The sequence below is a fragment of the Dama dama genome, chromosome 25 (assembly GCF_033118175.1).
Source record: "Dama dama isolate Ldn47 chromosome 25, ASM3311817v1, whole genome shotgun sequence".
Classification (NCBI taxonomy): Eukaryota; Metazoa; Chordata; class Mammalia; order Artiodactyla; family Cervidae; genus Dama; species Dama dama.
The window spans coordinates 31672233-31686319 of record NC_083705.1 but is presented as its reverse complement, the minus strand read 5'-3'; the positions used below and the strand labels follow the sequence as shown (position 1 = coordinate 31686319).

At 35.9% G+C, this 14087-nt stretch overlaps 1 protein-coding gene across 1 annotated transcript in view; it reads left to right on the top strand.

Annotated features, from left to right (window-relative positions):
• Window positions 1-14087, top strand: part of MTREX (Mtr4 exosome RNA helicase) — a 91998-nt gene that overhangs the window by 39617 nt on the left and 38294 nt on the right. The window contains exons 15-16 of the mRNA XM_061129785.1: window positions 1402-1527; window positions 5488-5638. Coding sequence (XP_060985768.1) covers window positions 1402-1527; window positions 5488-5638 — 277 coding nt within the window. The remainder of the gene's footprint in view (window positions 1-1401; window positions 1528-5487; window positions 5639-14087) is intronic.

Below are 14087 nucleotides of genomic sequence, written 5' to 3'. Positions count from 1 at the left end.
TTTCTAGTTTTGAGTATTTAGTGCAAACCAAAAATTCATATAATGTGGCATTTGGAGCAAATTATTAGCTATTGCTTTTGTTCTTAATGATTTTTTTCTGCTTGAAGAAATATCTGGCAGTAGTTACTAATCACCAATATACTGAAAAATCTCATGGTAGAATTCTAAAGGCAAAGCATTTTTCTTGATTTGTTTTGAAGTGTGTTGGATGCTAAACAAGAGAAATGTAAGTATACAGAGTCAATAACATTTCTTTTTGAAAATTTTTACATAACATTCAAAAACTTTATGTAACTTGTGACTTTTTAAATTGAAAGAAGACTGATTCATGTAGAATACAATTTTTAATGGTAAAGTGGATAAAGTCTTCCATGTTTTATATTTTAAGTTAATATAAATTTTTAAATTCTTTATAATTTATCAGTTTAAAAGTAGTTAGTTCTTTGAATAAAATTAATGCTACAAGAAAATAAATAAGTCTTTTGTTACCTTACATACTCCTTGGCCTCCAGTGGACCCCAGACAGGGATATGGAGTCATGAGGGTAGTTGAATTTTAAAAAGGGACCTTTTCTTGATGATTCAGGAACATAATTACGAAATCTAAAGAGCATAATTTTAGATTATGTCAAAATGTAATGCCCTTGAGCCCTGTTGAGATTTATCGAACTGCCATTTTGAAATATTCTTTTCTAATCTTTAAGGTTGGTCCCAGGTTGTTCGGTTTGTTTTTAATGCTCTCAGTAATATGCCTTCTAGTGGCATAGTAGTTCATAACCCTTCCTGAGTCTAACATTTTTTGAAAGTCTGGAAATGCTGAACCCTTTCCACAGGAGAAGAGTATGTGTGCTCACAGATAAAATTTTGCCCAGTGTTCAGTTTGTTCAGTTTTACCCTGAAGACTGCATGTGGGAGACTTCTAACCTTTCTCCCTTAGGTGGTGCTTAATGACGAAGGGACTCTTCTGGACCCCAGGGATATACACTGAGAAAATAGAAATTGTGCTTTATGTGTGTGTTAATTTTTGTATTAATACCATTTGGAAATTAAGAAAACTTATGATCAAGTCAGAATTGATATTTAGTAGATTTTGGGTCATTGTTTGCTTTCTTAAACTTTCCTATTTTCCAGAATATCTAGCTTAAAGATATTTTTTGCACCAGTTAATTAGCCAATATTTCCCTATAGCCATTTGATCATTATGGAGCTAAAATTTTGCAACATTATTCTTAAGTATTGCTTTTTTGTCTTTTTACATAAATCTTTCCTAAAAGTTCATGTTTTTAATCTTGTTTCCTTTCTTCAAATGGATAACTTGTGCTTGTGTATTTCATGATAAGAAAAATCTTAAGAATATGTTTTTTACCAGATTTTCTCCTAAACTTTGATTATGTTCATTCAGATTTCCTCTGGTGAATATATTCAGATGTCTGGTCGTGCTGGAAGGAGGGGAATGGATGATAGAGGAATTGTAATTCTTATGGTAGATGAAAAGATGAGCCCAACGATTGGAAAACAGCTTCTTAAGGTAACCAAGTTAAGCTTTTGTGCCATCACCAGGAATTTGAGAAACATACTTCATGACTCCATCAAGATTAATTGCATCAGTTCAAATACTTTCTGAGTAGATGAGTTAATTTACTAAACTATCTGGGCTTAGAAGGTAGAGGAGGGTGCCTGCTCAAATTGCTGATTCTTTGTACCCTACTTTCTGTTCTAATAGGAAAAGAGTAAGTCATGCAATGGAGGGGATGGAGGTCTGCAGAGAGGGCAGAAATGTTTATTTTGCCCTCCAAATATAAGATACCTCTATTTGCCCACTCCACTGCACAGATTGCTCCTCACCTATCAGAACAGGAAGTAGGGCAGATGATATCAGTATTTTGCACAGTTAACTTCTTCTATTTTTGTAAGCCCAGATAGCTTAACAAATTAATTCTATAATCTACCATTCTAATTCATCCTATTGAGAGTGTGTAAATATCCCAATAATAAATTTAAATATATAGGCTTTATTTCAAATTAACCGGCTCATTTTGTTTGTTTAGTATTTGTGTTTTGGATTGTTTAACATATTTGTTTTGTTTTGAAGAGCTTCTCAAGGAAGTTTGACCTGATTGCTTTCCTTTTCCTTTTCCATGTAGTAAAGAATTATTAAGCATATCCCTAGAGAATGCTGTCAGTAAGATAAAAAACTTAATTAAATGCATTAAAAATATAAAATTAACTGCCAGCTGATTAGCTACTTAAAGCTTCAAAACATGTAAAGACATGCATAAGCCAGTATCTTAGGATTTGCCTGGAGAATTTGAGATAAGGTTGTGAGAAGCCTGGTATGCTGCAATAAAAATAGGTTAAGGTCTGTTTTTCTTTTTGTTTTTATATCAGTGAAGGGAAGGCTTATCTGTACATATTCATAGTGATCATATGGTATCTTATTTTCAGTTTGTTTTTTTTTTTTCATTTATTCTTATTAGTTGGAGGCTAATTACTTTACAGTATTGTAGTGGTTTTTGCCATACATTGACATGAATCAGCCATGGATTTACATGTGTTCCCCATCCCGATCCCCCCTCCCACCTCCCTCCCCATCCCGTCCCTCTGGGTCTTCCCAGTGCACCAGCCCTGAGCACTTGTCTCATGCATCCAACCTGGGCTGGTGATCTGTTTCACCCTTGATAGTATACTTGTTTCAATGCTGTTCTCTGTGAACATCCCACCCTCGCCTTCTCCCACAGAGCCTAAAAGTCTGTTCTGTACATCTGTGTCTCTTTTTCTGTTTTTCATATAGGGTTATCGTTACCATCTTTTTAAATTCCATATATATGCGTTAGTATTCTGTATTGGTCTTTATCTTTCTGGCTTACTTCACTCTGTAGATTAACACTTGGAAACCCATTTTTAGGATCTATGTAACTAGGTCTTTGTGTACAGAAAATGGCCAAGACTGAAAATCTGTATTAGTCTTTTCTTTAAGTTTTGTTGGCTCTAATAAACACTTTCTTTCCTCATATTTTGTGTATGAAAATAATTGAGTCAGGAGAAAGTATCTTAATGACAGCTTCTTGGTTCCTTTAGTACAGATTTTTTTCATTCCACTTACTTGACAGCTCTAGATTTGTTACTCTATAAGTGTAAAGTTCTGTTCTCTTTAATTAAAGGGAAGAGTTTAAATTTTATTGTGAAAAGGACACTTAGCATGAGATCCACTCTCTTCATAAACTATTATTTTGTAAAATTATGTTGTTATTGACTATTGTATAGCAAATCTCTAAAGGTTATTTATCTCACTTCACTGCAACTTGGTGCTCTTTAATCAGTAACTTTCCAATTACTCCTCCTCTCAGTCTCTGACAACTATCATTCTACTCTTTTGAGTCCATGAATTTGATTATTTTAGATACCTCATATAAATGGAAGTATGCAGGATTTATCTTTCCATGATAGGCTTATTTCATTTAGCATAATGTTCTTAGAGTTCACCTGTGTTGTTGCAAAATTTTCTTCCTTAAGTCTGAGTAGTATTCTGTTATGTGTATTTAATGACTATATATTTTACAGTCATCCTTGGTATTCTCAGGGGATTCGTTTCAAGGACCTCCCCCCCCATACTAGACTACCAAAATCCAAGGATGCTCATGTCTCTTATAAATGTCATAGTATTTGCATATACCCTGCGTACATCCTTTTCTTTAAATCATCTCTAGGTTATAGTATGGAATACAGTGTTAATGCTATTTAAATAGCTGTAAATACAATGTAAATAGTTGTTGGTGCGCTGCATGGCACATTCAAGTTTTGCTTTTTGCAACTTTCTGCAAATTTTTTCCCAGGTATTTTCAATCCACAGTTGATTGAGTCCTCAGATAGGGAACCTGAGGATACTGAGAGCATGCTGTATAGCCATATTTTTTAGTATCCAAATTAGAATACTATAACAGTGAAATAAGGGACTATTAATGATTATGCCAATATATCATGTATAAGTTGGGGTTATCCTGGGGTCACTGGATACAGTGTTACAATGCTATGTTGAGTTTAATGTAATAGAGAATTCAGATAGGTGTATTCTGCAACAGCTGGAATATAAAAGAAGAGCTTGAGGTTGGAAATAAGCTCTTATAATATTGAAGCATCAAATTTCTTAAAGGTAGTAAGAGTAGAAAAGAAAAATAATAATAAAAAGTTGGTCTGTTTGCAAAATTACAAAGTAGATGAAGTTGTCTTTCATTCCTCTTTCTCAAGAATGTGGTTTTCATATAATTCCACATTTCCCTTTGGCTCTAATTTCCAGGAAAGTGGATACAAATTAAGGTTTTTAGGGACTTACTGACCCCCTATGGTAAATGGCTCTTGATTTTTCAAGAATTAAGGAATATGATCATTTGAGACTGTTCAAAGTTCTACTCTTTGTCATAAAATCCTGTATGTGTTTATTTATAATTCTGAATGCAATAAGGCTGGCTTATGGATCACAGTTTAAAAGTCCCTGAATACCTTAAGAGTATTTGCGTATTTTGCTATGCCATTTAGGGATATGAATGTTTTGTGACACTTCTTAGTATTCTAGCCTATATCTTCAAGAAGTTGGTCATTCTCCTGTACAACTACATAATCATTTTCAATCTTAGAAAGTATTTGCATTTAGAAAATAGTATTCCCAAAGAAACATTATAAGAAAAGTTTACATCTTTAGAAAGTATTTTGGATATAAATCATCTTGCAAGTTAAGGTCACACTGTTGGGATAAATGTTTTATTTTGCCTAGCCATTAGCCTAGCCCTTCTTTGGTAATAGCTACAGTTAGGGAGAGAAAGAGGAATTATCAAAGTGTTGATAAAGAATGGCCTATAAATTTGGGGTAAACACTAGAAGGTTTTATGTCATTCTAGGAAGTCGAGAGTTTAGAGATAGCTAATTTTTATCTGAAATAAATTTAGTGTGCTCTGTCAACATAGGCTAGGTTATGCTACTATAACAAACCTAAATCTCAGTAACTTAAAGGTTTGTTTCTCTTAACCTGTTCATTGCAGGTTTACAAAGGAGACTCAGCTTATTATTGGTTATGGATTCAAGCTGATAGAGAAACCACTGTCTTGAATATTAGCAGTCACTGTGCCAGCAGGGAAAATACAGCTTTTCACACCACCAATTAAATATTTGGCCAGGAAGTGATATATCACTACACCTGATTTGCCCTCCACACTGAGGTCAAAATGTGTAATCCTGTCAAGTGCCTAGAAGGCAGAGAGCTAAATGTATTTGGCCAGTAGTATATTAACTACTACTGTCTTATTTAGTGATTCCCCTCCCCTTCACTTTCCCAAAAAGCTACTGTTTTACAACTTTGGGTGGGTCATTTAAAAGAAGGAACTTAGTATGTTTCTATAGTATTCTTTAATGTAGACTAAATTATTAAGCAGTTTGAGGTTAAAATGTTTGTGTGAATTTGAAAAATAAATTCATTGACATGTTTTTTTTCTCTTAGGGCTCAGCTGATCCTCTAAATAGTGCTTTCCATTTGACCTACAACATGGTTTTGAACTTACTACGTGTAGAAGAAATTAATCCTGAGTACATGTTGGAAAAATCCTTCTACCAGTTTCAGCATTATAGAGCAATTCCAGGAGTAGTAGAGAGTAAGTATACAATTACTGTAATAGCTTTATTTAGCTAGGGTAGACTACCCTAGCAAGGTTTATGTGTTATTGACTGCATTGGCCCTTGGTTTTTTTCTGGTAAGCCAAGAATTTGTCCTTATATAAAAGTACAGTAATGTTCCACCTGGAACATTTTAAAATGAAAGTAAGAGAACTCTGTCAGAACATGACGCTGCTGTTAATTCAAATGTAGTATACTTTATTGTTATAGACATATCACATGGTAACTCATTTGTGAATAATGACATAACAAAATTAAGATAATGCTTTCTAAAGTCCAAAAAGCAAGTGTTCTATGATAATTATGTTCAAGTAGAGTTCTTTGTTGTGTGTTGATCTTTATTTTAGAAGATGTCATGGCTGATCATCATTTAGAGCTGTTTAAAATCTAAAATAGAAGAAAGATTTAAAATGCTGGCTTGGGTAAATCTTGTAAAAATAATTCATAGTCATAAAGAAAAAAACAAATTTTGCAAAAGATACAAAGGAAATTGGAGCTCAGTTGTGATCTCACAGACAGCCACACAGCGAGCTGTTAACCCTTTGGGTTCTCCCTTTTTTTCCATACACTTTTTTCATATTTTTGTTCAAAGTCGGGTTTAACAGTGCTTTGGTAATAACAGCAATGCTATTTATAATATCAATTGTTAAACATTCACCATATGCCTAGCGTTTTGTTAAATGCTTCACATTCACTGACTCACTCATTCTGGCTTTTTAAAGTTAATTTCAAGTATTCTTTGAAAGTGTAGTTTTTAATGACTATATAATTTCACTTTATAAATGTCCTGTGAGTTATTTAATAATAAAGGCAATAATATGTTTCCATCAAAAGTAGATAGGACACTACCACTCAATTTTCATGTAGCTAAAAGTAGACAAAGTATAATAGTGTGTCTTAAAAAAGTGAAAAAGTCTTGAAATATTCAAGTAAGTTAAATTCACATTTTTTTTTTCACCCTTACCTAGATGACAGATCATAACTCTTTCCTCTTAATTTCTTACATCTTAATAAAGAGCAGCTTCTTCATTACAAACTGTAGCTCTAGAACAAGCTTTGGCATCATTTTATAGCTGTAAAAGAAGTAAGGCATAGAGAAGTTATCAGTATATTAGGTTACACATTTGATTGATGACAGGTTTGAAATTAGAATCTTGGTCCTGTTCCTGTCTAAGCCATGCTGTTTTTATTAAAGCATGAATCATCCCTTTTTGATTAGAAGAGTAGATGTAGTAACTTATCTGCCAAACATGGATGAGAAAACACTTGAGCTGGCTTATTTTAAGAAGTGTGTGTGTGTGTTAGTCGCTCGGTCATATCCAACTCTTTGCGACCCCATGAATTTCCAACTCTTTTGAGCTGGCTTATTTTAAGAAGTGTGTGTGTGTGTGTGTGTGTGTGTGTGTGTGTGTGTGTGTTAGTCACTCGGTCATATCCAACTCTTTGCGACCCCATGAACAGTAGCCTACCAGGCTCCTCTGTTCATGAGATTCTCCAGGCAAGAATACTGGAGTGGGTTGTCATTCCCTTCTCTAGCAGATCTTCCCAACCCAGGGATCAAACTGGGGTCTCCTGCATTGCAGGCAGATTCTTTATCATCTGAACCACCAGGAAAGTCCTTTCTTAAATTTCCAAAAGCAAAGCCATTGATTGACTCTTTAAAACACATCATATAAAATTAATCACAAATATATAATTTTAGATCACTTTACATTTTATTGGCTTGGCTAGAAAGTTTGTTCAGTTTTCCATGAGACATTGCAGAAAAACTCAAACTTTTTGGCCAACCCAATATTATTTTCTTATTAAGTATTTAATACAATTTGTCTTGATAATAAGCCATAGCCCTAGCAAGGGAAAAGGATGATTCTTGTTTCAAAGAATTGTGATTTTAGGGGAGCTGTAAATCTGCCTTCATGCAAAAAATAATATGTGATAATAGAATTAAAAAATCAACAGAATTTAAGCACAGTGTGGATTTGGGTTTAAATTAAGGAGGTATTGAAATCAGGTTGATACTGAAGAAGGAAAGTCATTAATTTTACTTTAGTTCATAGAAGTTTCAAATGGCTGTTGTTGAATCAAGTGTATAGTTACAAGCCACCTTAAATATTTTCACTAAAAAGAATGAAACTTTAAAATATTCCTCCAAGGCAGTTAGCACTGTCATTCATGATTAAGATAATTATGCATACACATACAGCCAGAAAGACTGAATAACCAAAAGAAATAGGGTGCACATTGGTGCACTTACTTTTGCCTTTTTCCCTTCTTTATAAAAATAGTATATTTGAACAGTTATTAAATTACTTTTAAAAAATCTAAATATAGATGATTTATATAATATTGTGTTGGATTTAGGTGTACAGCAAAGTGATTTGGCTATACACACATGTATATGTATAAATCTATATTCTTTTTTAAAAAATTTTTTCCATTATAGTTTATTACAGGTTACTGAATATAGTTCTCTCTCTGTGTGTGTAAAACCCTGTTGTTTATTTTTTATATGGTAGTGTGCCTCTGTTAATACCTTACTCCCAATTTATCCCTCCCCAACCCTTCCTATTTGAAGTTTGGTAAATTACTTTCTAAACTTCACCTGTATATTATTCTTTTGTAATTCCATAGGAAATATCCCAGATACAGTAGAGGATAATGGCAAAATTCTCCAAGTATATTCTCAGTTATGTTGGTGGAAAAGTAATTGCGGTTTTGCTTTGTTGAACTTTGCTGTTTGGCATTGGAATACATTCTTAAATAAATGTGGTTCTTTTTTTTTTTTTTACTTTACAACATTGTATTGCTTTTGCCATACTTTGACTTGAATCTGCCCCGGGTGTACATGTGTTCCCCATCCTGAACCCCGCTCCCACCTCCCTCCCCATCCCATCCGTCTGGGTCATCCCAGTGCACCAGCCCCGAGCATCCTGTATCATGCATCGAACCTGGACTGGCGATTTGTTTCACATATGATAATTTACATGTTTCAATGCCATTCTCCCATATCATCCCTCCCTCACCCTCTCCCACAGAGTCCAAAAGACTGTTCAGTACATCTTTGTCTCTCTTGCTGTCTTGCATATAGGGTTATCGTTACCATCTTTCTAAATTCCATATATATGCGTTAGTATACTGTATTGGTGTTTTTCTTTCTGGCTTACTTCACTCTGTAAAATAGGCTCCAGTTTCATCCATCTTATTAGAACTGATTCAGATGTATTCTTTTTAATGGCTGAGTAATATTCCATTGCATATATGTACCACAGCTTTCTTATCCATTCGTCTGCTGATGGGCATCTAGGTTGCTTCCATGTCCTGGCTATTGTAAACAGTGCTGCAATGAACACTGGGGTACACGTGTCTCTTTCGATTCTGATTTCCTCAGTGTGTATGCCCAGCAGCAGGATTGCTGGGTCATATGGCAGTTCTATTTCCAGTTTTTTAAGGAATCTCCACACTGATCTCCATAGTGGCTGTACTAGTTTGCATTCCCACCAACAGTGTAAGAGGGTTCCCTTTTCTCCACACCCTCTCCAGCATTTATTGCTTGTAGATTTTTGGATAGCAGCCATTCTGACTGGCGTGTAATGGTACCTCATTGTGGTTTTGATTTGCATTTCTCTAATAATAGAATATTGGAAATAAAAGCAAAAATAAACAAATGGGACCTAATTAAAATTAAAAAGCTTCTGCACAACAAAGGAAACTATAAGCAAGGTGAAAAGACAGCCTTCAGAATGGGAGAAAATCATAACAAACGAAGCAACAAGGAATTAATCTCAAAAATATACAAGCAACACCTGCAGCTCAATTCCAGAAAAATAAAAGACCCAATCAAAAAAGTGGGCCAAAGAACTAAACAGACATTTCTCAAAAGAAGACATACAGATGGCTAACAAACACATAAGTGTGGTTCTTTATTTATATTCTTAAAAGTATTCAGATTTAATTTTAATCTTTTTGTTTATTCATTAACAGATAATGTTATGGTTAAATAGCAAGAGCTGTGGAGTTAGATCTGGATTTAAATCCAGACTACCTCAGACTTCTTGTTGTGTTGTTCTTAGTCGCTTAGTTGTGTTTGACTCTTGTGACCACATAGACTGTAGCCCACCAGGCTCCTCTGCCCATGGGATTCTCCAGGAAAGAATACTGGAGTGGGTTGCCATTTCCTTCTCCAGGGGATCTTCCCGACCCAGGAATTGAACCCAGGTCTCCTGCTTTGCAGGCAGACTCTTTACCAACTGAGCTACCAGCCTTAGTTTTCTTTTTTATGCAGTTGTAACAATACCTGGTTCATTCAACTCATGAAAATTAAATAAGATCATTTATGTTATGTTACAGTAGCTCAGATGGTAAAGTGTCTGCCTACAATACGGGAGACCTGGGTTCGATCCCTGGGTTGGAAAGATCCCCTGGAGAAGGAAACTGCAACCCACTCCAGTATTCATGCCTGGAAAATCCCATGGACCGAGGAGCCTGGTTGGCTACAGTCCATGGGGTCGCAAAGAGTCGGACACGACTGAGCGACTCCACTTCACTTCATGCTAAGATTATTATTATTATAATAAGATTATTATGTTATGTAATGCTCAGTAAATGCCTATTTTATTAGTGTTAGTAATGCTGTAGATCATTAAAGCCATTTAAACTTAAACCTTTCATAAAATTTCCTCAGTACTGGGGGTGGCATTTCATTTCTCCATCTCTCACAGGTCTATCTATTGCACATTTTATATGATACAAATATATTTTTGGAACCACCACCTCTCCCTCAAAAGGGGAAAATTGGTTGGAAATTGTCCTAAGAGTTTATGGGCATATCTCACGTGCTGTTTCCTAAGATACTGAGGCTTTCTTATGGCAGTACACTGGAGGGAAACCAGCTTATACTGAGGTTCCTCTACTTTTTGATTGGCTAGAAAGAGATACTGTCCTTAATTTGGGGAAAAGCAGGCTGCACCTAAATTAACTTCCTAGAGTGATATGTAGCTGTAGTTAGAGTCCTGCATACAAAACACATGTGATTTCTTAAAATGTCTCTGTAACTTTTGATTCATTAGTTAAGTAGTCTGAGAACAGAAATTCTTTGGAGTGGAGGATGTGGGCCTCAGGCAGAGTCTTTGTGTATATCATCTCTCCATAAACAACCCCTGTCAGTGCTTATTTAATATTCTACTGATACCTGCAGTGTTACTTTGTAACTTTTGGTAGGGCAACAAGATTAACATCTCAGTGTATAGTTTTCCTTCTCATAGAACCTCTTATTGACTTTAGCCTACCAATTTTTTTTAATCATATCTTTTTTCTGATTATGTTTACTGCTGTAACATGTGTTAAGAATAGCCTTCTATTCTCACATGAAAGGAACATGATTCTTGTAAGAAGTAGTGCAGTTCATTAAAAATAACCAGGATGATACAGTATGCCTCAGAGTGTGTCAAAGACTAGAAGTTAGAGGTTGTAAGAAAAAAGAAAAGAAAAAAAATCCAAAGAACATATCTCAATACTTAGGTAGACTTTTGCAGCATCTTGACTCTGGTGTCACTAAAAATAAATAGGCTTAGAGGAGGAGGAAGTAGTCTTCAAACTCTGGGTCTGCTCACACATCCAGTCTCCAGCCAGCTTTATAAATGTCTAAATGTGTCCTTCTTAAGTTGTGGTGTTCGAAGGTAAATCATATATTCTGCGTGGGGTCTGGCCAGGGACAAGTACAGTAGAAATGTTGTTACTGCTCTTCTTGATTTTTCTAAGAAAGAAGTCAAGTGCAAGAAGAACTGTAGAGAAGAGTGTCACACTTGCTGCCCACCGTTGACCCAGGGGATTAATTTTTGGCTCTGCTGGGTCTTTGTTGCTACTCAGACTTCTTCTCTAGTTGTGACAAGCAGGGCTACTCCTTAGTTGTGGTGCATCTGCTCTCATTGCTGTGGCTTCTTTTATTGCAGAGATGGTCTCTAGGTACGTGGGCTTCAGTAGTTGTGGCATGTGAGCTCAGTAGTTGTGGCTCGAAGGCTTTAGGGCACAGGCTCAGTAGTTGCAGCACATGTCATTAGTTCCTGTACTGTATGTGGGATCTTCCTGGACCAGGGATCAAACCCGTGTCTTGCACATTGGTAGGCAGATTCTTCACCTCTGAACCACCAGGGAAGCCCCTGTGTCAGTTGATTTTTGACAAGTGCGGCTGGGACAATAAAATAGCCACCTGCGGTAAAGTGAATTTGAACCCTTACTCCATACCGTAGCTGAAAATGGTTGTAAGTCTTGAATAGAATAGCTGAAACCTTAAAACTCTTTGAAGAAAATATAGGTATAAATCTTCATAAACTTCAATTTCCCAGTGGTTTCTTAGATAAGACACCAGAAGTACAAACAACAAAAGAAAAATTGAATAAATAGGATTTTGTCTAAATTTTGAAACATTTGCACTTCAACATACACCAGCAGTAATAAAAAGAAAACCTATGAAGTAGGAGAAAATATTTGCAAATCATACATCTTATAAAGAGTCTGGTATGTAGAATATATAAAGAGCACTTAGAGCTCAGCAACAAAAAGCAAATAATCTAATTTTCAAATGAACAAAAGATTTGAATAGACATTACTCTAACAAAAACACATAAGTACATGTAAAGATGCTCAACATTATTAGTCATTAAGGAAATGCATATTATAACCACATTGAGACACCACTTCACACTCACTAGAATGGGTTTTTTGGTTTGTTTTTTTTTTTTAAGTAATTGACAAAATGGTGTGATCATTGTAGAAAATAGTTTAGTAGCGGTTCGAACCCTGAGTTGGAAAGATCCCCTGGAGGAAGTCATGGCAACCCACTCCAGTGTTCTTGCCTAGAGAATTCCCATGGACAGAGGAACCTGGTGGGGTCACAAGGAGTCAGACATGACTGAACAATTAAGCATAGCACAGCACGTGAAGTCTAGAATCACCATAAGACCCAGTGGTGCCGTCCACTCACGGGTATACATAACCAAAAGAGCTGGAAATATGTTCAAACAAAAATTGGTGCCTGGAAGTTCATAGCAGCATTACAGCCAAAAGGTAGAAATCGTCTAAATACCCATCAACTGTTAAACAAAATGGTATACCCACACAGTGTGATGTTATTTCACCATTAAAAGGAATGAAGTGCTGATGCATGCTACAAAATGACTGATCTTTGAGAAAAGAAAGTGAAAGTGAAGTCTTTCAGTCGTGTACAACTCTTTGCAACCCCCATGGACTGTAGCCTACCAGGCTCCTCCATCCATGGGATTTTCCAGGCAAGAGTACTGAAGTGGGTTGCCATTTCCTTCTCCAGGGGGTCTTCCTGACCCAGGGATTGAACCTGGGTCTCCCCACATTATAGGCAGACGCTTTACCATCTAAGCCACGAGGGAAGTCAGATCTTTGAGAACATTATGCTAAGTTATGGAAGCCAAAGACAAGCCACACGATGTATGATTCCATGTATATGGACTATCTGGCATAGGTAAATTCGTGCAAACAGAAAGGTTGCTTGGGTCTAGGGGAGGGAGAGAACGAGTGTTTGCTAAAAGGTATGGAATTTTCTTTTGGGGTAGTGAAAACATTCTAAAACTACTTGACAATGATGGTTTCATATATTGTGAGTATACTATGTGTCATTAATGGTAAATTTTATGTTATGTGTGTTTTACTCCAATAAAACTACTATTTGTTCACAGTGGAAATGAGCAAGGAAGATGGGTCAGCACTAGGTGAAAGATGGCATCATAGATGTTTAGATTAACTAAAAGACCAATTTCTGAAAGGAGCTAGTGTTTTAGCCACTGACTGAATAGAGAGATAACTAGTTAAATTTCTTGTCTTCTATTTTAGAGACATATACCAGGTGATGGTGGAAGCCTAATGAAATTAGCAAAATGGATTTTTTGCAGAGTCAAAGTGCCATACTAGAAGATCCAAAATAGTGCTACTCAATATAACTTTCTGTGGAAATATTCTCTGCTATTCAAGTAGAGAAGTCAACACCCACATATAACTGTTGAGCATTCTGTATGGTACTAGTGTGACTGAAGAACTAAATGATTAATTTTATGTAATTTTAATTATTTTAAAATTAAATAGCCATGTTGTGTGTGTGTGTGTGCATGCACACTCAGTTGCTCAGTTGTGTCCAACTCTGCGACCACATGGACTATAGCCTGCCAGGCTTCTCTGTCCATGGAATTTTCAAAGCAAGAATACTAGAGTGAATTGCTATTTCCTACTCCAGAGTATCTTCCTGACTCAGGGATCAAACGTGTGTCTTTTGTGTCTCCTGCATTGGCAGGTGGATTCTTTACCACTGAGCCATCTGGGAAGCCTCATGTACTGTCCACTGGCTATTACACTGGGAAGTGCTGACATGGTTTACATAAAAAGTTTTACAGAGCAGTGCTTATT